We start from the raw sequence: 26519 nt of genomic DNA, 5'->3' as shown, positions 1-26519 counted from the left end.
AAAACAGAAACGAGAGGGAGAATCATTTGCATGTGAGGAAATAGACAAAGTCATCAGTCACAATCAATACTGCTCAGGAACCATAAAACACACAGGGGGGTTATTTTAGACGATGGGAAGAGCTTGAAATAATGGCATTTCATAGCCTTTAAGTGCAAATACACAATCTAATGGGAAGGGGTTTGTTAGCATTTTTTCTAGTCTATTTTAAGACAAAAACAAGAAGACAAATGATACCTTGGCAATGACTGCAGAGAGATTTATTACACCTTGGAAAGTTCAGGGCAGTGTTTTCTGTTTTCTTCAGTGGCTTAAAACAATAAAAGTTTATTTTTCACAGTGAGTCTGCCCCAGGCTCTTCTCAGTATCGTCATCATCTTAGCTCCAAACCCACGATGATGAAGCATCCACTCTGGAGGATTTTGGGATGTGATGGCAGAGGAGAAAAAGAGAGATCTCGAGGGTGTCATGTCAGCAGTTGAGTCCTCAGCTGAAAGTAGCACACGTCACTTCAGGGCAGTGGTTTTTATCATTGGATCCTTTATGCTCTTCAAGTTACCTAAGAGGCTCTTCCCTCTTTTTCTTCTCTAAGCATGACTTCCGGGTCAGCTTTTCAGGTGCATGAACCAAAGCTTTCTGCTGTTGGAGAAGAAGATAACTCTTGTAGTAGAGTGCCCGGAACAAACCTTCTCTGGAGTCAAGGAGTAAACGGTATATGATTATGTTGTTAGATACTTCTCACCCTGGAATGCCTACCTGTTATCACGAGCTGTGAAAGTATTCTTTTCATACTGCTGGAGAAAACTCAGATCTGCGACAGAATTCCTCCTGCTGTCTCAAGACCCAATATAGCAACAACTAACATTTACTGAACACCTACTCTTCTCGGGAAGGCACTATTGCTAGCCCATTTTACAGGTAAGAAAAGTGAGACAGATACCAGAAGGTTAAGTAATATCCCTCAGGTCACCCAGAAGAAGTGGTAGAGCCAGGATTTGAACCTAGGCAGTTGGTTCTAACAGCCTGGGCTTGTAACACACGCCACACTTTATCCAGGAGGTGCTATTTAAAATAAGTGAAGGTAGCTATTGAAATGACAGCACCAGGTTACGTTAGGAGCCATGGGGCCTCTACGTCAGATACAGGGGGTCTAAGAGGGAAGTATTCACACACCAGTGAAGGTGACAGTGGTTTGATAAAAATCAGAATCCTTTCCTTAGGGCTCATAGCAACCTAGAACATTAGCTTCAGGGCTCCTGTGTATTCTACCCTACCTAAGTTATGGCTAATTTCTGTTATGCCCCTCAACCCCCAGAGAATGAAAATGGAGATGGACTTGGAAATGATATCAGATAAAAGTCAGAAGTCTTAAGCTTGAGTTCAGTATTGCCACTTAACTAACTACATGGATTCATTTTCCTCACCTTCCTCATGTGTGAAATGAGAACAAGAATTCCTGCTACATAGGTAGCGAGAGTCGAGTCAAATAGAGGCACAGAGAACTGTGATTGTACACACTCGCATTGTTGACCCAGGAACTTGTTTTCCCTTTATTCCACAAGTCAGAGCGAAACAACAAAATGCTGTAAACATGTATGAAAGACTCATGTGAATGCCCAAAAGCCTTCTATTGCAGAATTAATATTAACCTTGGTTAAGTCATTTTCCCTTTTCTTTCCCCATCTATAAGAGGAGGGATACTAATCACTGAAGTCTCTTCCAACTTTGATACTGTGTGATTTGTTTCATCCCGGAACTAGGAGAAGTGAACCAGCGTTTTTAAATGGTAGTTTGGCTACTTGCGGACCACCTTACCCTCTTACGGTGAACACATGCCTAGGGTCCCACCAATCACACAGGATCCATGGGAAAATCTAACAGCTCCAAGATATAATTCATTGCCCCCAAGTTTACGTGTTAAAGGGGCCTGGATTCTGCACCGGAACCAGGTGGGTATCTGGTTTAGCAGGCAACCTGCTAGAAATGGGGGTGGTGGCATTCCAGCACTTTTGTTCTGGGTAATGCCAGACACATGAGGAATGCAGGACAGGACGACCTTTGAGGGAGCTTCTAGCCCTATGATCTCATGTGACTGCTTCACTGATAAGTATCACTTGAAAACGATGCTGGGTATGACCAGGCATAGCAGGCTGGGAGCCAGAGCCAGGTCTTTCCACAGGCAGACACGTCAAATGTGGCAAATGTAACTTGAGGGAGTGACTGGAGTGTGGTCCTGAAGCAGCTGTGTGCCAGGTGAATGCTTTGCCAGCCCCTCCAGAATAGGGTTGACCCATTCCAGGGGAAGCCAGCCCCCTGGGGAGCCTACGTGCTGTGGCTGAGAACGATGGGTCCATTCTCACAGGGAAAGGGCGTGATCAGTCACTCTGATCACAGTCTGTCACATGGACCCTCCCCCAGGCATCCCATCCCAGCCTGAAGCAGACGATAGGAACAGTCACCTCTGCAGCATGGAGCCCTGTCAGCAACCTGGAGATCCATCATAATGCCCGCAAGCTGAGTGGCCAGTGCGGTCACAATGAGATGAGCACGGGTGGCCTCCCGAATCACCATGCACTGGACGCCCATTAATAATTCAGTCTGTGCCTCTAGCACGCCGTGCTCATCCCTGCCTAAGGGCCTCTGCACTGGCTGTTCCCTTCTGAAAAGCCTGGCCCCCGGGTCTCACACAGCTGGCTCCTTTCTGCAATTCAAGTTTTATTTCCAGTATCGCTTTCTTAAGCCTTCTATGCACACACCCTCCCAAACTCTCTATCACAACACTCCATTTTATATTTCATATAGCACTTCTCATTATCTGGAATGATTCTGTTCATCTATTTTTCTGGTTTATTGTCTATTTCCCCTGTAAAACGTTAATGAGAACCAACATCTCCTGTGTCTTCTCCAACCTGCTCTCAACACCTAGAAAAATATCTAGCAGATAATAAGCGATCAATAAAAAATTAGCAAAATGAATGCATTAGTTAATGAGTTAATTCCATCTAGGAGAGGTGTGGACCAGCCCAAAGAGGGCTCCCCTCTCTGTGCTGTGTAGCAGTGGTAAGAATTCACGGCTCCAGGGGAGCTTTCATAGACACCTCTCCCCATTTCATGAGCCGTCCTCTGTCCTCTCCCCCATTAAAGATCTGAGAATCATTCTCTGATCCATAGGGATTGGCTCCCGACATCTATATTTTAGGAATGATTTTGGCTGCAAAGTCACAACAATAACAACAACCTATTGTAGTGCGCTGTAATTTCAACGAAGGGGTTATCATTTTTCTCGAGAACAAATCAGGAGGTGTTGGGCCCGGTGTCAGGGTGGCAGCCCTACTGTAAAGACATCTTGGCTCTCCCTCCTTTAAAATCCCTGCTCCTAGCACACAACTTTCATCTGGTGCTTGTCACATCACACTCACAAGATGACTGCGGCACCACCAGGCATCACGTCTGAACTCCAAAGAAGGGGAAAAGCAAAGGGAGAAAGAGCCGTGCCTTGTGAATTTGTTGTTCCTTCTTATCGGGAAAATAAAAGCTTTTCCAGAATCCATATCCAGCCCCCTTCTATTTCCGTCTCCTACCTTAGTACTGGGTCACAAGGCCACCCCTAGACCAGTTCCTGACACAGGGCAATGAGATCACGGTGACTGGTTTATATTGTCACACTGCATCCCCTGGGGCTGGAGAAAAAGACCCATTTTCCGTGAGATCGAGGTGTTGCCGCACTCTGCCGAACAAACCGATATATCATAACTAAATGGCCTGGAGTGGACATTTCACCCAAAGTTAGAGCTGAGGCTCACATAAACCGAGAGTGAAAAGCAGATGCCTTGAGCCATCATGCTTCTGAAGTTCCTGAAGCTTTGGCTGTTCCAAGTGTTTAAATTCCATCAGATGCTGAAATAGCTACCCAATATATTTTCTTTTTTTTCTTAAGCTGGCTCAAAGATAATGTCTGTTATTCAAAACCAGAGGGTCTTCGTTACAGGAGCATCTAACTACCAGCACCCTGCACGGCCCATCAGGCTGCGCTGCATGGTTGCTGTAGGGTGTTAGACAACCCATTCCTATCTCCTTCAGGAATGACAGCCCTGTGGACCAAACACTCTGCCCCCCCCCTGCGGTGACCCAAGCGCTTAGACGTTACGTCATCAGCCTGACGACCTCCCCCTCTTCACCTTCAGACAGTATTTGCTGAGATCCCCAGTGTACAGGGAGGCCCGCCGGGTACTAAAGGCCTGCCTTGTGACAGAGGGATGGGGTTTGTGCAATAACACCCATACTCACTAGTGGAGATGTCACATCTCACATCCATGACAAAGGCCGAAACATATCGGGCCTTCTGATTGTGAGCCCAGTACTTTTTTTTTTTTTCTTTTTTAAGCCATCTGATTCTCCGGGACACACACACACTCTCCCTCTCTCTCCCCATTTCGCTCACATACATATACACAAAAAACAGTCACCCACACCCTCACAATTAAGAAAGATCCTAATGGGGCTTCCCTGGTGGCGCAGTGGTTGAGGGTCCGCCTGCCGATGCAGGGGACGCGGGTTCGTGCCCCGGTCCGGGAAGATCCCACGTGCCGCGGAGCGGCCGGGCCCGTGAGCCACGGCCGCTGAGCCTGCGCGTCCGGAGCCTGTGCTCCGCAACGGGAGAGGCCACGACAGTGAGAGGCCCGCGTACCGCAAAAAAAACAAAACAAAACAAAAAAAGAAAGATCCTAATGAGTGAAAAACCTGGCCAGTCCAGCTTAGTATTCCGCCCCTGCTAATTAGCCATAAGGAATATTTGGTGGAGGTTCTGAGAATAGTCACACAAGTATCTAGAGGGAGATCTCTTGCTCTATTTCCTATAAATTTATTCTAAATTCTTTCCCAATGTATATATCTCTTCAACTCATGCAAGTTTTAGACAGGATTTCTCAAAATGTGTTGCTTGCAACTTACAGGTTTACATGGACAAATGGTTCCCTAATCAGATGGCTTTGGATCCACCTGATTAAAGGACGTTTGGTGCTGCTTCTTGAAAGACATTGCAAAGCCTTCTGTATTCCAGAATGCACGATGAGTAGCTACAAGAGGGGTGCGGTGTGTGGCATCTTTCGAATTTCTCTAACCACTGAAATTTCTCCCTTGGTGTATGTTGAAAGGCTGGTGAGGCAAGAGATAAGCTTTGGGAAACTGCTAGGGGAAGGGGCACAGAGGGGAAATCCTAGAAACTACTACCTCTTTTAAGTACCAAGAGACACAGTGTATGGGTTGGTTAAGTAGGCCCCGTGCCATTTTATGAGTACCCCTAGTGGATGTCAGCAGACAGTTAGAAATGCCACTCAGTCCACTGTTCCCAAGTTCTACGTCGCAGCTGCTGTCCTGGGTGAAAAGCACATTAGCCTAGCGGAGACTGCACGTGTGTTCTTGGGCTGATCATGTTATTTCTCTGATCATCAGGTTTCCCTCCTTCAAAATGAGCACACTAGACCGCAGAAATGATACCTGTTCACACCATCTAGAAAATGAAACCAGAGGGAAAGGAACCAAAACCCATTATTTTAGAATACTTATTAATAAATTAAAGACGGTGACTATGTAATCTGCTGTGATTTTTAAAGACTATGGTCATTTTTGGGCTGCAGTGCGCAGCTGGTGGGATCTTAGTTCCCCAATCCCCTCGGCAGTGAAATATGAGGTTCTAATCACATCCCTGTATCCTACCTCTGTGAAAAAGAAAATGGTCTTCTGTGTGTCCAAGGGAACAAGAATATTAAAAGGCACATGGTGTAGTAGGGGAAAAAACCTAACAAGGGCATCAGAAGACCAAAATTCTAGTCAGCTATTGTTCTGAGCTGAATTGTGTCCCTCTACCCAATTCAAGTCCTAACCCCCAGCACCTTAAAATGCAACTTTCTCTTGGAGACAGGGTCTTTATGGAGGTAATCAAGTTAAAAGGAGGTCATGAGGGTAAGCCCTAATCCAATATGACTAGTGGACTTCTAAGAAGAGGAAACTTGGACACAGACACACCTAAGTGGGAATATGACGAGACCAGACACAGGGAGAAGATGGCCATTGATAAGCCAAGGAGAGAGAAGGCCTGGAACAGGTCCTTCCCTCACAGGCCTCAGAAGAAACCAACCCTGCCAACACCTTGGTTTTGGACTTCTAGCCTCCAGAACTGGGAGACAATAAATTTCTGTTGTTTTAGCCACTCAGTCTGCGGTACTTTGTTACAGAGTCCTGGCAAACTAATACAGCTGTGTTCTTGGCTAAGTCTTCTAATATCTCTGGGTCTCAGTTTCCTCACCTATAGCATTAGGGGGCAGATGACCTTTGAAATTACTTTTATCTCTAGTGTTAATGGTTAAGGATGAATACAGCCTCTCACTGGTTCTTCTGAGATGTAAACATGTACCATCTTCTGAGAAAAGCTTTCCCTCTTGTCTACAGAACAATGGATTACAGACAAACTGACACCATCTTTGATAATCCTGTCTGGCCATCCAAATTTATATTTCAGTAATGACTTTGGGAAGCAAAAGAAGGAAGAAAGGAGGGTCAAAGTAACTCTGATGAAAGGCTACAAATGGATAAGTTCATCCCTTTCTACAGGAAATTCATCATTTGAAAAAACTGGCTTATAACAGATTCCAAGGAGGTGCTGGGGGGGGGGTTCAGATGGAAAGAGCAATAACAAATGTAAGTTTCATGACACGGTTCCCCATGGCAGAAGCTCTGTAAACAATAAAAGCACACATGTTGTGCTCTCTTCACAACTCATTTCTGGGTGTTCTCTCCCCCTCTTCCTCTTTCTTTCTAGTGTTTATCATGAAAGAAAATATGTTTCAGGCACACCTACTGAACTGGGTGCTACTATCCTGTTCCATCTCACCCATAAACCAGTTAATAACAATGACTTTGTGCAACCTTTATTGACCTCACATCAGTATTATCATCTTGGTATAAATCCCAGGCTATTAATGAACCTTCAAAGCCTGGAATATAGTATTAATGCCAGAATCATAATTGGTAAGAAGAGAATTTTGGCAACTGAAATTGCAATTCTAAATGCTATAAAACAGAACTGATGTGCTAGTTCCCCTTCTCTTTAACTCATTGAATGTATACTCTCCTGCCAAAGGAAATATGAAGATAAGCATTCTAGTCTACGATATGATTTAAAAAAAATTTTTTTTCTTTTCCTTTTTTTTTTTTTTTTTTGCGGTACGCGGGCCTCTCACTGCTGCGGCCTCTCCCGTTGCAGAGCACAGGCTCCGGACGTGCAGGCTCAGCGGCCATGGCTCACGGGCCCAGCCGCTCCGCGGCATGTGGGATCTTCCCGGACCGGGGCACGAACCCGTGTCCCCTGCATCGGCAGGTGGACTCTCAACCACTGCGCCACCAGGGGATCCCTATGATATGATCTTACCATCGCTAAGAAGCAATGACAGGGCGACCTTCTTAAGAAGCAGCTGGCTATATTACATTAATATAGTAGCATCAACTATATCAAAACAAAAATCAACATACTTGGCAAGCATCAATCCCACATTTAAATGGACAGTGCTTATATTAGTCAGGTTTCCCATAAGATGGAATACTCCAATTAGATAATTCAAAGGCTTATTTACCAAGGAACTTTTTACAAAGGTGTACTCAGGTTGAAATAAAACCACAAGGAATTGTGGGCAATAATCTGGGGTTGGGAGCTGAACCACTGTTACCAACCCTAGGTACAAGGAGACAAGGAGGAGGGGTTGGCAGAACCTTGAAAAAGAAAGCCATATAGAGAAGACTGCCTTGAAAAGAGTAGTGGTGTTCCATCTAGGGACCTTGCCAAGGTGTCCCCACAAGGACGGAGTAAGGAGGATAAGTACCCTGACCTCACTCACCCCGCTCCCTTCAGTGTTCCGCCAGGGCTCTCCACTGATCAAATTCAACCAGAGACAGAACAGGGTGCCCACTGACGTGGTCCATAAGAGTCAGCCTGTAAAGACCAGGGTGAGTAGATCTGGAGGGGCAACTGGATGACATACAGCAGAGTGCTACGTAACCCAACAAACTCAGAAATATTTGTAAATTTTGTAAGAGCAGAAAATGTCTGCTCTTGTTCACCATTTTATCCCCAGCTGTGTCATTCCGACACCAATTTTCCAATTCTCTGACACCGACTGGGTGCCCAATAATTTAATTCAATGTGACATTAACTACCCAGAGTTAGCACAGACCCCAGAAGGTAAGGGCTCAGTCCCACTTCAGACGCCAGCTGCAAATGGGGTCCCCAGACGACCTTCATTCTGCCCAGCCGACTATAAATCTGGAGGTACCCACAACCCCTACTCAGGTTCAGTAATTTGCTAGAACAGCTCACAGCTCAGGGAAGCTCTCTACTTTCTCTTACAGTTTTATTATCAAGAGTACAACTCAGGAACAGCCAAATGGAAGAGATGCATAGGGCAAGGTACAGGAGTAAGTAGGGCACAGAGCTTCCACACTCTTTTCAAGGGCACACCCTCCCAGCACATCAACGTGTTCACCAACCTGGAAGCTTCTAAATTTACTAAATCTTTGGTCAGTAGTGCTTGAACTCGATCCCCCCTCTCTCTTTCCCAGAGGTTAGAGGTGGGACTGAAGTTCTACTCCTCTAGTCACATGGTTGGTTCCTCTGGGGACCAGCCCCCACCCTGAAGCTTTCTAAGTACCTCATCTATAGTCACCTCATTAGAATACAAAAGACACTCCTATCACTGGAAATTCCAAGGATTTTAGGTGCCGGGGACCAGGACAAAGACCAAACATATCTTTTTATCATGCCACACCAGCACGTTGTACCACAGTGTCTGGCACGTAACAGACACTCTGTATTTGTTAATGAATGATACAGTCTCCAGTGGGTCACTCTAAGGTTCCTTCTCCTTTCCTTCTTTCCTTTTGAAAGACTGCTAAATTTTTTAAGCCAAAACTATACATGGCTTTAAGCTTCTCCTTCCCCTCTAGTCAGATAATCTAGAGAAGACAAACCCTAACTGGCTTGCAGAATCCTAGGGCATTTCACACCTCTGATATCCAAAGCACAGAGAGACTCAAAGGAGAAACAGTCACACAGATTTTTTAGAGAAGGAACCTAAACTACTGATAATACAACCTGCCCCAGTCTCCTCAGAGCTGTATCCCTTCTTGTCACCTTCACTACAAACAGATTCTGTAGTCCTAAACAGAAGTAGGAAGCTAGGGCTGGACATTTGCTAGAGGAGGTGGGCTATTTTTGCTTATATAATATATTGTACAACATGCCACCAAAAGGACTTTATTATGTTTTGGATAGTTTCCCAATGAGACGAATGCCACCTTATACTTTTAAAATCCCAAGGTAACCAGCATTTTACATGTCAGGGAAAACTGGATCTCTACCAGGAGAAAATCTGAAACCAGGGATGAAGAAAATACACAACATAGTAGAGATATTCTAAATCCATTAACAGGAAAAAAAACCCCAAAACCCCACAAAACTGAAAAACAAACAAATCCATTCAAGGCTGATATGCCTTGAAAATACAGTATGAAATTCTACTTTATGTAGCCCATCAAGTTCTCAGGGCAGCACCCTCTCGCCCGCCTGCTTGTAAGCCTCACAAGCGTCCTATTCTAATAAATCACTTCTTATCTAACAAAAAAAAAATGAGGGTTAGGGGAAGAAGAGTGAAGTTTTCCATCCATCAGCAGACCTAGCTGTCAATGGGACTGGACTGTCGCGAGGCTTCTCTACAGCAACAGTCTCCTAATATTAACAAAATGAGCCAAGCTCTATGACCAAAATCTGAAGGCTCAACCTAAACAGTTATCCAAAGGCTTGATCAGGTCCCTTTGGAGAATATTTTTAGGCTGTTCACACACCCATGACCCATCTTTCTGGGGAAAAGGGCTCCTGAATTTCCTCAGCTGAGTGTCCTCTCTGGCCAGTGCATCCTCTGTGCACGGGACACCTCCTTTGATCAACAGCATCGTTTCAGGCACTGATCAGAAAAGGCGTCCAAGAACAGATTGTGATCACTTGCAAAAGCTTGCTAGACACACCTGATCGTGGAAAGAAATGCCTAAGGCAGTTGTTCTAAACCCAGTTGATCATTCTTAATGACCTACGGGGAAGGGAAGACGGGCATGGCCAGAGGTCGCTGGAAAGAAATACAGTGAGAGAGAACTGAGTGGATATCTGGGCCCACCCAAGTGTATGGAATCACATCTGGAGGTGGGGACCAGGTGTCTTTTTTAAGTCACACCGACCTACCCCCACTATCACCCCATCACACAGTGGAAGAGACACAAAATTTTCCTTTTCGTATCTCTGAACAATACACTGGATTGGTTAGACTGGAATTACATGGGGAACTTTTTCAAAACATACATGTGCAAGACCCTCCTTACCCACCACCCAGCTCACCATCCTGAGAAACCTTATGTGGTGGCATCCCATGAATTTTGCAAGAAAGAGCTCCCTAGGTCATTTCGACCCTCCCCCTCCTCCCTTCATCCTGCCCCATCCCCAGTTGAGATCCACTAAACACTAGTTCCCTATTACACTCAATTACTAGAAAGAAATATATTTGGGTCACATGTCTTAATTCCCTGCTGACACACCTTAATGGAATTAATATTTAACAATACACACTTGACTTAGATCAGAAATGCCTGATAAAGGTTATCTACTTGAATTTTACATTGTTATACCTTCTGGAAAATCATTTTCAATCATCTGATACGTTACCCAACATCCTTCACATAAACCTTCACAAAACGCCATGTCTAACAAGAGATGGTCCCCCCCAGCAGAACACGTCTGTGTCTTTCTAACAGACAGTGATAATGAGATATTGCAAAGCATTTGCCCTGATGCCTCAGCTGCTAGAAAACAAGCCTTTAAAAAAAAAAAAAAGCAATAACTAATACTGGTGAGGATCCTTGGAAATGGCTTGTAAGACAGCGCTATCGATAGAACTTTCTGTGATGCCAGAAATGTACTATATCTACACTGTCCGATTCAACAGCCAACAGGCACATGTGGCTCGTGAACACTTTAAATGTGAATAGTGTGACTGAGGAGTGAATTTTAAATATTATTTAATTTCATCTAATGTAAATTTAAATAGCCACATGTGGCTAGTGACTATATGGAACGGCATGGTTCTAAGGTCACTTTTCATATTTAAACTTAGAGTTAATACGTACGCATAAGTAAGATGACACAAAAATTTTACAGTAGTTTCAACTTAGGTACAAATGTTATGTGTAAATTGTAAGAGTGTCCTCGGCCTTTAGTAATATTATTCAAAAGGATTTGTGCATTTCCAGGGTTGACTATAGAAACTTGGCTGCTCTCAATAAAAAGCAAGCTCAGGTCATCTCTCTGATGCAGCCTGATTTAACCTGACATGTCTTTTGGCCTGGGCTGTTACTGTTGGAACTGCTGTGACTTGATGGCAGAATAGCTGACCTTCCTCTGAGCAGGGCCACCATTACCCCTCTGAATGGCAGGGCAGTGACATTTACTCTCCCCTCAGCTAGGGACCCTCCCCTGTTCAACCTCACCTGGTAAAGGGAGGGCAGGAGGTGGCTTTAGGGCTTTGTGAATTCACACCTGGAGAGTGTGTTCTCTTTCCAGTGAAGGGCCCAGTGGGTTTGAAGAGTTTCTCAACCTCGGCACAGTGACATTTTGGGCCCTATAATTCTGTTATGGGGACTGTCCTGTGCATTGGAAGATGTTTAGCAGCATCCCTGGCCTCTACCCATTAGATGCCCGTAGCGTCCCCCCAACTCTCCCAGTAGTGCCAACAAAATATTTCTGCAGACATTGTCAAATATTCACTGGGGGACACAAAATCGCGCCTGGTTGAGAGCCGCTGATCTAGAGAGTAAGTTCTTGGGCTATGGGTTTCTTAATAAAGGAGACCAATCTTAGTTTTTTGTTTACTCTTTAAAATCTCTAGTACCTAGCAGATGCCTGTATGTGATACACACTCAATTAAGCACTGCTTGGATGCATGAATAAAAAGCCAACATTATTTTTTAACTTTTTAAGTATCTCCCCCAGTGCCTAGAATAGTGTAAGACTCAATCAACAAATGTTTTCTCGTTTGTTAATAGTGTTATAGGTTTAAAAAAAGTAGGAATTCCTATTAATGACTATTTCTGAGGAAGAGAAATGATGGTAAAAATACATCTTTTTTGCATCCCTTAATGTACATGAAGCAATTTCCTGGCTGTTAAGAGTCTTTAGTAAACAGAGTAAGTCCAAACACATACCCTCACCAGTTCCAAATTAAGTACCATAATTGTCTGTGCATGAGGAACCAGGGCTCCATCACCTCAGTCTCCGTCTCTTCACTGAAGCTGGTCGGGGGGCTGGGGTCCGTAGGACCCCTTCCTCACTGACTGGCGGAGCCAATCATCGCCAGTGCCAGATATGATCCCCGGGAACCCCTGCTGCCAGGTTCCCTGCACGAGAAGCATTGATGGCTCAGGTCAGTTGTAAGTCCCTGAACATTTAAGCTGTGTTTGCCAGCACGTGATGCTTTTACCTCATTTGTCACAATCGAACACCAGAAAATAAGCCTCCTGTCTAATTAAAGCCAAACCTTTGCACCTAAAATTTAGCAGATCTTTTACCTCCATGTACACATGGCATGTGGCATAGCACTGCAGAGAGAAATGAAAGGCATTGCCACTATGTACAGATTTAAACCAATGATACATTCAGCATAGTCTAGCCTACCCTGTTTACCTAAACAGCTGATGGTATTTTGAGCTCCTTGGACAAGATTCTTTTATTTAATGGGAAATATCACTAAGTTCCATACTGCTGGCTGTACATTTAAAGAACTGCTTTATTCAAACAACCGAAATCATTACGTCACACTGCTATTTTACTAGGGACAAGGTCAGAGCATTTATTATAAGTAGAAAGGGAAAAAGAAGTGCAGCTGGTTGTAAAAACCCTCACTTCCCTTAGAGCAGTGACTTGCTGGCGACATATTAGAATCACCTGGGCAGCTTTTTAAAGTCCCAAGGGTCGGGCTGCAGACCAGGCAAGTTAAATCAGACTCTCAGGGTAGTACTCGGCATTGCAGATTCTTTTATGTAAATGTTTTATTTTAGAACAGCTTCAGATTTATGGAAAATTGCTAACATAGTATAGCCATTTCCCATATTCCACACACCAGTTTCCCCAGTTATTAACATCCTGCATTAGTAATGGTGTATTTGTTACAATTAAGGAGCCAATATTGACACATTATTAACTAAAGTCCACACTTTTTTCATATTCCCTCAGTTTTTTCCTAATTTCCTTTTCGTATTCCAGGATCCCATCTAGGATTTACATTTAGTTGTCGTGTCTCCTTAGGCTCTTCTTGGTTGTCACAGTTTCACAGACTTCCCTTGTTTTTGATGCCCTTGATGGTTTTGAGGAGTACTGGTCAGATATTTTGTAGAACGTCCCTCGATTGGGATTTGTCAGCTGTTTTCCTCATGACTGGACTGGGGTTACATGCTTGGGGAAGAAGGCCACAGAGGTAGAGCCATTCTCAGGACATGAGATCGAGTGTACATATATCAATATGACATCACTACGGACGCTGATCCTCATTCGGCTGAGAGAGTGTTGTCAGGTTTCTCTGGTATAAAGTTGCTCTTTGCTCCCCTTTCTCATACTGTACTCTTTTGAAATAAGTCACTATGTTCAACTCCAACTTGAGACATGGGGAATTCTATTCCACCTCCCTGAGGGTATAGGATCTACATAAAATGTTTAGAATTCTTTGGTACAGAAAATTTGTCTATTTTCCTTCATGTATTTATTCAATAATTGATTCATATCAGTATGGACTCATTTAGTTTCTACTTTGGGTTTCAACCCTACACTACTTCATTTATTTTGCTGCTTACCATTTCCAGCCTTGGCCTTTGGGAGCGCCTTCAGGTGGCTGTGTCCCTCTGACACATCCCCATCACTGCGTTGTTGTTGTTTTTCTGAGCACTTTCTTTTTGGCGCTATAAGACGCTCCAGGCTCATCTTGTTTATTTTCTACCCTAGTCCTAAAATCAGCCATTTATCCAAGTTCCGGTTCCTTTTGTTGGAGAATAATATTAGAAACCAAGATCTGGGGGCTAGGTATGCTCATTGCTACTGGGGTGTCATTGCCTCTAGGTCCTCTCAGGTGACAGAACAAGGAAGTACAAATGTATGTACACTAACCCATGTATATACACATATCTATAAGTATTTCTATATATAACCATCTGTGTCTATATTAAGCTAACATGAGTCCATATTGATGTCTCCAACTCTAATCTGTTATCGCATGGATGATTCCAGCCTCCTCCTTTTACTTATCTGTAACCTCCAACCAAACTTGGCTCCCACCATTGTGCATGCATTTACTTAATTGTTGAGTTTCAGTATGCATGTACAGTGGCATTAAAATCATTCATCTGTACTCCCCTGGGACATAGCATTATCAACGAGGGTAGAGTGCTTACATACAGTTCATTTTGTCTTTAGCCTTACAGACTCCACTCATTTCTGAGATTACTTAGGTCAGCACCTTTTTTTCTCCACACCCTTCAGTGAGGTTGTTTAACACATTTGTAGCACAGTTATATTGTTTTATCACAATTCTGCATTTCATCCTGGCATACCCAACATACTAAATGATTTTTTAAATTTGCATACATTAAGGTTCGCTATTCTATAAAGTTCTTTGGGTTTCTGACACATGCATAATATCATGTGCCCACCATTACAGTTATCATACAGAATAGTTTCACTCTCTTAAATAATCCCCTGTGCTTCACTTATTTCAACCCTTTCCCATTTTCCCTAAGCTGCCATAGAACTAGAACAAATAATTTTAAAATTTGCATGGAAACATAAAAGACCCCTAATATCCGAAACAATCTTGAGAAAGAAGAACAGAGCTGGAGAAATCCCCTCCCCGACTTCAGACTATACTACAAACTTATAGTAGTCAAAACAGTATGGTACTGGCATAAAAACAGACACATATATCAAAGGAACAGAATAGAGAGCCCAGAAACAAACAAACAAACCCACGCACTTACGGTCAATTAATCCACGACAAAAGATGCAAGAATATTCAATGGAGAAAAGATGGTCTCTTCAATAAATGGTGCTGGGAAAACTGGGCAGCTATGTGTAAAGGAAATTAGAACATTTTCTCACACCATGAATAAAAATAAACTCAAAATGGATTAAAGCCCTAAACATAAGACCCGAAACCATAAAACTCCTAGAAGAAAACATAGGCAGAACACTCTTTGACATAAATAGTAGCAGTATTTTTTTTTTATCTGTCTCCTAAGGCAAACGAAACAAAAGCAAAAATAAACAAATGGGACCTAATTAAAAAGCTTTTGCACAGCAAAGGAAACCATCAACAAAACAAAAAGACAGCTTACTGAATGGGAGAAAATATTTGCAAATGATATGACCAATGAGGGGTTAGTATCCAAAATATATAAACAGCTCATACAACTCCATATCAAAAAACAACCTGATTACAAAATGGGCAGAAGATCTGAATAGACATTTTTCCAAAGAATACATACAGAAAACCACAAATAACAAATACTGGTGAGGATGTGGAGAAAAGGGAACCCTAGTGAACTGTTGGTGGGAATGTAAATTGGTGCAGCCACTGTGGAAAACAACATGAAGGTTCCACAAAAAACTAAAAACAGAGTTGCCATATGATACAGCAATTCCACTCCTGGATATATATCTGAAGAAAATGAAAACACTAATTTGAAAAGATACATGCACCCCAATGTTCATAGCACCATTATTTACAATAGCCAAGATATGGAAGCTATCTCAGTATCCATCAACAGATGAATGGATAAAGAAGATGTAGTATATATAAAAACAATGGAATACTACTCAGCCATAAAAAAGAATAAATTTTGTCATTTGCAACAACATGGATGGACCGAGATGGTATTATGCTTAGTGAAAAAAGTCAGACAGAGACAGACAAATATTGTGTGTTATCACTTATATGTGGAATCTAAAAAATAAAACGAACTAGTGAATATAACAAAAAAGAAACAGACTCACAGATATAGAGAACTAGTGGTTACCACTACAGAGAGTGGGGGAGGGGCAATACAGGGGTACGGGATTAAGAGGTACAAACTATGTATAAATTAAATAAGCTACAAGGATATATAGCACAGGGAATATAGGCAACATCTTATAATAACTATAAATAGAGTATAATCTATAAAAATTTTGAATCACTATGTTGTATACCTGAAACTAATGTAAATCAACTATACCTCGATAAAAAGTAAAATAAAATAAAATAAAAAACTTACTGGCAGGGTTTTGGTAAAAGCAACAGTTTGGAATATCCCAGCATAGGGATGAGCATGTAGCAAATGACCAGTCAAAATGAGTTCCCTTTTCTCCATTTTAAATGCTTTCTTGACTGTTTTCATGGTATACTCTTTGACCATTTTATTCCAAACATTATGAAGGACTGGCATAGTTATTATGAAATATCTCCCAACAGATGCATAAACATGCAAGATGGGTTATAATCTAGAGCTTTGCTTCTCTTGGAAACTGGCTACCTAGAATAAAGAAGTAAGCCTATTTGACAATCTGTTTTAGAAGGAAGTGATTCATGTTGAATCCACAGGAAGTTAATACTGATCTATTTTTTAACTATTAGGGGAAGGGGTGAGAATTTACTAACTTCATGGAAACAATAATAAGTAGCAAATAGCACATATGATTAAAAAAAAGGGGGGGGTGAAGAAAGTGATTTTTTTTTTTTTTAACAAGGCAAACAGGAAAATGACCAGGAAGAACATTTTTTTGAAGCAACAATGGACCTTTTTATGATGACACCTTTGTACTCTTAAATTTCTGGACCCATATACAGGCAAGTAAGCAAGCCAGAAAAGGTGAAAAGAGGGAAAAATAAAAGAACTGCATTTATCAAGTCTTTATGCTCCAGGCACGCTAGGAATTACACATGTTTAAATTATTTAATCCTCATGACATATTTATACCGTTCTCACTTTATAGATGAGAACTGAGGACTCAGAAAGCCTAAGTAACTTGCCACATATGGTTCACATGGCAGAGACAGGAAGCCAACTGTGCCTCAAATCCAAGCTGTCTAGTCCCATCTCAAAATCATTGTACCATAAAGGTCTAACTCTTTAATTTCTGAAAAGGGGAAAGAGCGTGGAAAATTTAATTTCCCCAAAATACTGCCAACGTTCCTAGATATTTTATAAACTCAATCCTAAATTCTGCTTATTTTCTTGTATGGATAGCCTAAGAATTCCTTTAGCAGTTCTGAAAGGAAAGAAATCACCTTTCATTTCTTGTAAGATACCGACTGGTGCATTTTCACAATGACCTCCCTAAGACAGTAACCCTCCTCTTGCATCTCCCCAGTAGTCATTAGTGAATCCCAGAGCCCTCCATTCCTGCTTTCAAAAGATCTGCCAGCCCAGCAGTAATGGCACTAATGAGAGCTGGCCATGGCGTAACAGACGCCAGTGACTCATAGGAGAGAGGGGCCAGGTCTAGCGATGCATCTCCCTCTTGTTGCAAACATTAAGCCCAACCAAATTCTTCACAGTAAAACTGATGATGAAACTCACAGAAAGGAAAATGTCGGGGGTCAGAAGTGGTCACAGAAACCACTGTAGAACCCAATTAAAAGTGGGGGTTTTCCAGCTTCCCTGTGACAGGTATTTTTGTGAACATTCCCCTCTCGTTTCCCCAAGGAGAGGTGGTGAAATATAAACCAAGAGTAGGAAACACTGCTCTAAGAAAGGAACTTACAGAATTTACAGTAGTGGGTGCAAAGCAAATTAATTAGGAGTAATTAAAGATACTCTAAGAGAAAACAACTCTCTGTCATGTCACCTAGGCTGAGATGGGGAAATGGTAACTGTTAACTTTTAGAGATTTTATTCCCAAGAGAGAAATAGGGCTGTCTCCCCACACTCATGCTGAGAATCTCAGGTGGGAGTGTTTTGAAAGCCACTCGTCTAGGGTCTGATCTTCCATTTTGCAAGTCCAGAAATTCAATTTTGTCCACATATTCAAAGCTACTCAGGTTCTCAGGGACCTTCCTGCTCACTGACTTACAAGATCCTAAAACACAAAACAGAATGCCAAAGGTGTGAGGTTTCTTTTCACTTATAATATTTTTGTTTCTATTTTATAAATTTAAAATAGTGGACAAAATTTTTTATCAGTTATAATACTAATATCAGGGAACCCTCTTGTACCAGCTAGCTACCGCTGTATAACAACCATGTCAAAACTTAGAGACGTAAAACAACAAGCATTTGTTTTTTCTCACACATCTAAATCCAGCAGCGCCGTTCTGGGCCAGGCTCAGCTGATCTCTCCTGGTCTCACACAGGCACTTGTGGTCAGCTGGTGGTTGGGCCATAGGCGGCTGATCTAAGATGGCCTCACACACATGTCTAGTGTTACGTGGCAATCAGCCATTGCAATATGAGTGAATGGGTCTTGTTTCTCATCACTGGGCAAGTTGGCCTGGGCATGTTCCCGTGATGGCTGTGCAAGGTTCAGAGATACGGAGGAGTATTCAAGACCTCATGAGACCTAGGCTTAGAACTGGCACACCAACACTTCCACCAAATTTTACTAGCTGAAACAAGTCATAAAGCCAGCCTAGGTTCAAGGGGTGAAGAAATAGTCTCTACCTATTAATAGGGTGAGTCACAAAGTCACATACATGATATAGGAAAGGAAATCATTACAGCTATTTTAGCACCAATCTTCCATACCTCCCTTTCTCAGGTTCTTAGAATCTGAATTAATAAGCAGGGGTCACTTGATAAATACAAAATCAAATCTAGTTGGAGAGTGCTCTGGGGTTATTTCAACCAAGCTTCAAAAGAACTTGATCAACTATACTTGCTTCAAACCCAAAATGTACCGAAACGCCAGATTGTCCCTTTCCCTCTCCTGCCACACCCACACGCCCCAAATGTCTACTTGGAGATTATCTCTCAGACTGGACTCTTTCTGCAGATGCCTGCCACTAAACCCTTCCATTCTGCATTGTTCTTTGTTGGTTTCACTCTTCTGGTGACACCTGTTTTCACATAATAGATTTACTTTCTGTAGTCTCTACAATAATTACTATTTTAGGTTTTCAGTCAATAAATATTTAATTGCTGCTAAAGTTGATGCAGGAAAAGATAGAGGAAAACATTCTTCATCTCCCACCCCCTCCTCAGGGGTACCAAGGCAACAGCACTCTGGAATCTGGAAGGAGAATCCTTTTCTTTTTGCTTTCATTAGCTATTGCTGTACCGACTCAGAATTTCTGGCCCTATGGTTCATAATTCAGTGGAAGAGCCCAAACATCTGTGGACCACAGGTTTCCTGCATACACAGGGACATTTCCTCAACTCTACCGGAACTGAAACCAAGTTATTTTGCAGAAATTCAAGGAGCTCAAACCCTGTGAGAGTAAATTAGCATTTAGGTATTCGACACGGCTTTGGGATGAGTCTTTCAGTCGAAATTAGTTTTCTAGGCCGCTATTCCATTACACAGTGCCCTCCTTAGGAGAGCCCAAGGGAGAAATTTCTCTCTGATCTCAGAATGGGAAATAGTTGGGCTGCTTCTTAGTACTTGGAGTGGTTTATGTGGTGGCTGTTACTACAGATAATGTAGATCATGCATATGAGGGCATCTCCTTGGTGTAGCGCCTAACCTGAGACCCACTTCTAGTAAATCTATAGGACTTTGGGTGTGAATTTTAGATATTAACCTCACACCTGACTTTGCCTTATCTTTTCTAGTTCTATATACTCTCTATTCTGCTTCCCTCATTCAATTACTTTTATTTTTTATTTTTTTGGTCCTACTTAAGATACTTATAAAAACAGACTTAAATGCCCTTCAGAGCTTCAGAGAATAAACCAGCAAACAAACAAATAAGTGCCAATTTCTCAAGAAATGTATAATATTTTAAACACTTTAAAAAATTCTTCAATTTAATCCATTTTGACAGAACACTCCCTTTTCAATTTCAGATACTATGGCTAAGTTAATCATCTTCTCAATGGTCCATTATCATCTTTGGCTTAAGACCCCTCACATCTTTTTTTCTTTTTTTCCCCTATATCCCACTGCTATTCCTCACCTAGCCCAAGGCAACCATTTCAATGTGCTCAACGCAAGCCCTTTTGTTAATATGTGTTCTTATAAAACATATAGTTTTATATGCATGGATCTTAACAGTGTGTAAATATTGTTGTTGTAAACCTCAATCTCTCTTTTTTCATCCAGCACTATGTTTTAAAGATCCATATATTTTACTATGGGTACATCTAGTCTCTTACTTCTTTCTGCTGAATAGCATGAACCTAACACATTCTGCCTCTCCACTCCCCAAAGTGCCTCCAATCCCCTACCACCACAGAAACACTGTGAAGACAACCCTTACGCACAGGGTGAGCACTTTTAAGGAACAAAAGGGTGCTATTCATAATTCCACCGAGACAGCATATGTACACTATAACTGTCCCAGACAAGCTAAAATGCCTCGTCACCGTACTCATACAGGACCTTAATAAACCCTGTGAGAATTCCTTCTAGATATGTACCCAGGGGTGGATTTGCTGGGTCAAGAAGTATACCTAGGCCTAATTTGCTATTACCACCAGAATCCTCTGCAGAACTTCTACACCAGTTGGCCTTCCCATCAGCAGTGCATAAGGGTTCCCGTGGTCGCACATCCCTGCCAACACTTGGCATTATCCTAATCTTGCCAGTCTAGTACATGCAAAGTGATATCTCAAGTTATCTTGTATTTTTCGGTCAACTAATGAGTTTGAGCATTTCTTCATATTCTTAACTTTTCGTATTTTTTCTTTCTGTGCATTTTGACTCTACCTTTGCCCATTTTCCATTGATGTATCCGTTTTGTTGATTTGCAACAGAAATTTTTCTAAAGTGAGCACACACCTCTTTGTCTCTATAGTGTGTAACTATCGCGACTATCTTTTCTGGCAGAACTCGAGTCACATGATGATGAGTATAAGTAACAATGCTGGGGTTATAAGATGCTATAGAATCTAGAGTTATTCGGGTACACACCAATTGTTATGGACTGAATCATGCCCCCCCCAAATGCATATGCTGAAGCCCTAACCTCGCATGCGACTATATTTGGAGCTGTGGCCTTTAAGAAGGTAATTAAAGTTAAATGAGGTCACAAGTGTATGGGGGTCCTACTCCAATGTGGCTTGTGACCCTATAAGTCGAGAGAGAGACACCAAGCAGGTGGGGCACACACAGAAAAAGGTCATGTGATGACACAGTAAAAAGGCAGACATTTGCACACTGAGAAGAGAGGCCTCGGGAGAAACCAAACCTGACAACACCTTGATCTCAGACTTCTAGCTTCCAGAACTGAAAGAAAATAAAGTTCTGTAATCTAAGCCACCCAGTCTGTGGTATTTTGTTACGGCAGCCCTAGCAGACAAATACACCAATCAACATATAGGAAACATCTTTACATTTAGTCATTTGCATCTTCCTCTTAAGGTAAGATGAAAGATGCCCAGCCGTGTGCTATACCTGGCTCTTTCCGAAAAATTATTTACCAAGTCAAGAGCAAAAGTAGCCATATTCCAAATGATTTCCTCAGACCCCAGCAAATCTCTTTTTTTTAATTGCAGGTATCAGTGGCATCTGTCTTAGCAGCATCTTCCAAAACAGCACAAAAAACAGATCATGCGTACTGCCAGCTCTCTTTTATATAACTCACTCTGCTTACTCAAGGGTTTGAAGGAGGATTATCTCTCATCATTTAAGAATTTGAATGGAATTTCAGTGGAAGGAGTTTGCTTGAAAACATCAATTCTTCATCCTCTGGGGAAAATAACAGTTCTGAGGACATAATACCAGAACAAGGATGGAAAATAAGTTTGATTTCACATAACACCAATCAAATTGACAATGGTTGTGCAGAGTGTCCCGTTGAGAACAATGCAAGGGTGAACATGAACTCAGTAGGTAAAAGTGCCATAATGGATTAGTAATGTCTGTCATGGCCCTGGGTGTCAGGTGGGGTAGGCCATATGTTTGCCATCTCTGTCTGTGTAGACCTTCACTTTGCTTTTAGTGTTTGGCTATGAAAAAATTCCTGATGTGGGCATTTTTCAAAATTTCATCTTGAATATTATGAGGCAGGAAGTTCAGTATGTTACTTACAAGTTGAAGAAAACCATTTGGGGGTTTCACCTCTCAACTCCATTTTCTTTTCTGGAAAATGCTTGGTTAATAGCAGCCTTGAACACTTTTATGTACTTGGCACTGATGTGAGCACTTTGTATCTATTAACTCAAACTACACAGAATCCCCTTTTTACAACTAAGGCCACTGAGGCCCAAAGAGGTCAAGCAACTTTTCAAAGTCTTGGAGCCAAGAAGTGGGGATTCAAACCCAGAAGTGTGATCACTTTTAAATATTACATCATTTTGATGCCTGCAAAAAAGATGGTGAACACCTTAATAGGAATTAACGCTATTTTTCACAATGAGCTGACAATAAAAATGGTTTCTTATCTTTAGGTAAACTCATGGTACTGATGTAAAACTTAAAAGGAAAAATCATGGAACTAATCAGAAAAAAAATGTTGTTTATCCATCCATGTGTTTCTGGAGTGTCCGGGATGTGCCATGGCCTGTGTGGAGCTTCATGTAGATTATCTCATTTAATCCTCTAAACCATCCTATGAAGTGGTTATCCCCACTTTACGGATGAGGAAGTGAAGGCAGAGAAGTGAAGGAACTTTCTTGCAAATCACACAACTGACAAATGATGAAGCTGGGATCCCAAACTGCGCGGTCTGACTCCAGAAGCTCAGTCTTTAAAACCACTCATTACCCTGAACCCCAAATTTGCAGTTTCACTAGGTGGGTCTCCAAGTTAGATACAGGTAAAAATCTTAAACTCCTTTAAATTGCTTACCTCTTTGGGCACTTGGAAGCATCAAAACTTGCTGTGTGGCACTTGGAGTGCTTTATAAAAATCAGTTCCATCATTTCTAGGAAACTGTTCAGGATATAGACTGTGCTCAGAAATCAGGTATTTCTTCCCCCGGTAAAGTCAGTGAATTCTTTTTCAGCTACATGATTTCCTTTTTTTTTTTTTTTTTTAAAAAAACCCTTATTTTCCAACGTGATATCCTCCTCTGATTCATCAAGACCCCCTAGAGAAAATACACACGGCTCCAACACCTGTGTTCTTAAAAACCTTTTGCTTCTGCAATTTATAATGGCCCAAAGATGCTGGAGGGATCTATACTTTTTCCAGCTGGAGAAAGTTTGCCATAGGTCCTGTAGGATGGTTTAGGGGACACTGCTAATTATTTTGCTGCTTGTGTGTATGCTATTGGCAACGTGTATAATCTCAAAGATTACGATCAGGGAACTGACTGCGAGCCGCCATCATAAACTCCACCAGAAATGATTTACAAAACCTAATTTAACACCATGTTTCAGAATTCTCCAGAACTGACCTTATCTTGCTGGACTGTTCCCTATCAGACTTCAAATCTCCAAGTCACCAAACCCTTCTGGAGAGCACCCTTGAATTTCTAATGAATGTCCTGTGACTCCACAGAAGTTAACAGCACTTGGTCCAACTTTTCACTAACTGGCACCCTCCATTACCACCTTTGCCACCCGCAGACCCCGCTGGCGAGTGACTTCTGATCCTTTAGGGTAGCGTCTTCCCTTAAACTTAAAAGACTTTCTCTTTTCCCCACTGTGGTATTGCTTTATCCTTTTTCCCCCTCTCTTCGCCACTGTATTTCTTTTGTTTACTGTTAGTATCATATATGCTACTTACAACCTTCATGGCCACTGTTCTCTCTTCCTTCCCCTCCCACTCATATATTTTCACTTTCTCTTTTGACTTCTGTCTTCTCCCCCTATTGCTTCTCTCGTGCTCCCTGGCTTTGGGCTGAGCTGAGAATCCATTTGAGCGGCTCTCTCTTAGTTTGGCCCTATAGAGTGGCTCCCCTCCAACCCCCACTTAGAGAAACCCCCTGGAACTGCCTGGCAAAGTTGGATGTGTGTGTACATGTGGATGCATTTTTCTGGGGAGAGGACTGTGGCAGACCCTATGGACGGTTTACCCCTGCACAATTCACCATTTCCTATGCCCTTGACTTCCTTTGTCAAAGAGGCCAAAAAGCTAAAAATTTCAATTTCTCGACTTTTCTCATTTGACCAATGACAAGGAAAACACGCCTTTCTGAATAAAAAGCAAAGCTTCACTAGGAGAAAATCCCTTCCCCTTTACTTTTTCCCATTATTCCTGTCTGGAATGTGGATATAAAGGTTAGATGTGCAGCAGCCATCTTGCAAACATGAGGCTGCCAGCCTGAGAGTGAAGGCCTGTATGTAAGGTAGAAGGGCAGAAAGTTGGAAAGAGCTTCAGTCCCTGGTGGCACCCTTGAGCCACCATCCCAGCTCTGGATTGTCTACCTCCAGACACATTTTTACACGTTATGAAATACACACAAACACACACACACAATTTTTAAAAGGAGAGGTGAAAGCATAAACAGGAATTCCAAAATTTTCTTCCTGCTTCCTGATAGATTATCTTGCATGTGCCGAAGGGGCAAGCATCCCATTTTGGAGACCTCTGCTAAACAACCAAGGCACTATTATATTAACAGAAATCAGCAAAACTTAAAACAGCAGTGATGAGGAGGGGGGAAATATACCCAGGAAAGTATACTATAAGACAGGGTGGGCTTCCCCAGTGACAACAGTGGTTGGGAATCCACCTGCCAATGCAGGGGACACGGGTTCGAGCCCTGGTCCGGGAAGATCCCACATGCCGCGTAGCAGCTGGGCCCGTGCGCCACAGCTACTGAGCCCGCGCTCTAGGGCCCACGAGCCACAACTACTGAGCCCATGAGCCACAACTACTGAGGCCTGTGCACCTGGAGCCTGTGCTGCGTAACAAGAGAAGCCACAGCAATGAGAAGCCCGCACACCGCAACGAAGAGTAGCCCCCGCTCGCCGCAACTAGAGAAAGCCTGCATGCGGCAACAAAGACCCAATGCAGCCAAAAATAAATTAAAAAAAAAAAAAAGACAGGGTGATACTGTGAGGTCATTTGTGTCTTGTACATAAATGACTAGAAGGATGTACATAGAATGTTAATGGTAGTTGTTTTAAACTACTGTATGTTCATAGTTTTCAGCATCAACCATGTACTGGTTTTCTTATTTGCAGTAAGAAAAAAAAAATGGAAAAAGAAATGTTACTTTAAATACCCCAGTAGTTCAAGACAGGCCTTCCCCACTTTATAAAATCACTTTTTCCTTCAAGGTGCCCTTGTCGTGGAGCTGAGTGTCTCTCTGCCCTGCACAAACATGTTCTACCGTGAGCTCCAGCCAGGCAGGTGGGGTGGTAAGGACCCGAGATGAGATGACAGCTCATTTCAAGTGGCCTCCAGCCTGCTCTGGGGGGAAGGAGGTGATCGGAGTTGGGAAAATGAAGGCCCTGTGGGACGTCACCCTTGGTGACCAGACCGCCCTCCCATGTATCAGTGCCCTTTCCCCACGGCTCACTCTACTTGTCACAAAATTGCCCTAATTTCCATCCCTGTCACAGAATGATGGGCTTTTATCCTTGGAACACTGTCTAGTCCACTTCTACCTCTTCAGAGCTAGAGAAGAGCAAGCTCTAAAAAGCTGAGGCTATGTCCAAGGTCAAAGTGGAGACATCAGCAGCAGAGTGGGGACCAGAAATCATTTAGTCGTTAACAAGCACCATATAGAATCCTCCCTGCAAGCTGGGCATTGCCATCTTTCTTACCCATACAAAAGTCCTACAGGACAGGTGTTGTCATCTCCATTTTAAAGCTGAAGAGACTAAGGCTGAGATAGATCATATGATTTTCCAAGGCTAAGAAAAGAAGCAGAGCTAAGAGTTGAACCCAGCCCTATCTGGCTTCCAAATCTGGGCCGTTTCCACCATCTCAGCTGACTCAACACAGTGCTTGTGTGATCCTGTGTTACAGATGTATCCACAAAGCAGTTTACCACCATCCCTCTATAGGTGTCCTTAGCTATGGCAGCCTCAGAAAATCCATCTCAGGGCCACCTCCCTCTCCTCCTTGGTATAGGAAACGCTTCCTGAAAGCCTGTTCTCTCAGCAGCTGGTGATATTCGATTTGATTAACACCCTGGGACCTATCACCAGACTTAAAGATGATGCTTAATTAATTGCTTGCATTAAAGAGCTCGCATTTTCTGCATTCGGGTCACACTTCCAGCCTCAATCATGTTTTCATTTCAGCAATAATATTTACATGATTAGCAAATAGTCAATTCCTACTCTGGTGTGGACTTAAGCTGTGTGTGGGACTTCCCAAAGCAGATGTCCTTGACAGGTGTAAAGAAATA

At 42.5% G+C, this 26519-nt stretch overlaps 1 protein-coding gene across 1 annotated transcript in view; it reads right to left on the bottom strand.

Moving 5' to 3' along the window:
* LOC111174636 (uncharacterized) overlaps positions 1 to 26519 on the bottom strand; it is a 102876-nt gene that overhangs the window by 1104 nt on the left and 75253 nt on the right. The window contains exon 4 of the mRNA XM_089912632.1: positions 238 to 15199. Within this exon, the coding sequence (XP_089768758.1) occupies positions 15118 to 15199 (82 nt within the window). The 3' untranslated portion in view covers positions 238 to 15117. The remainder of the gene's footprint in view (positions 1 to 237; positions 15200 to 26519) is intronic.

Source organism: Delphinapterus leucas, chromosome 6, assembly GCF_059928025.1.
Source record: "Delphinapterus leucas isolate spDelLeu-1000000601 "Yukka" chromosome 6, BTC_Dleu_Yukka2, whole genome shotgun sequence".
Lineage (NCBI taxonomy): Eukaryota > Metazoa > Chordata > Mammalia > Artiodactyla > Monodontidae > Delphinapterus > Delphinapterus leucas.
The sequence above is the reverse complement of the archived record's forward strand: the minus strand, read 5'-3'. Positions and strand labels throughout refer to the sequence as shown.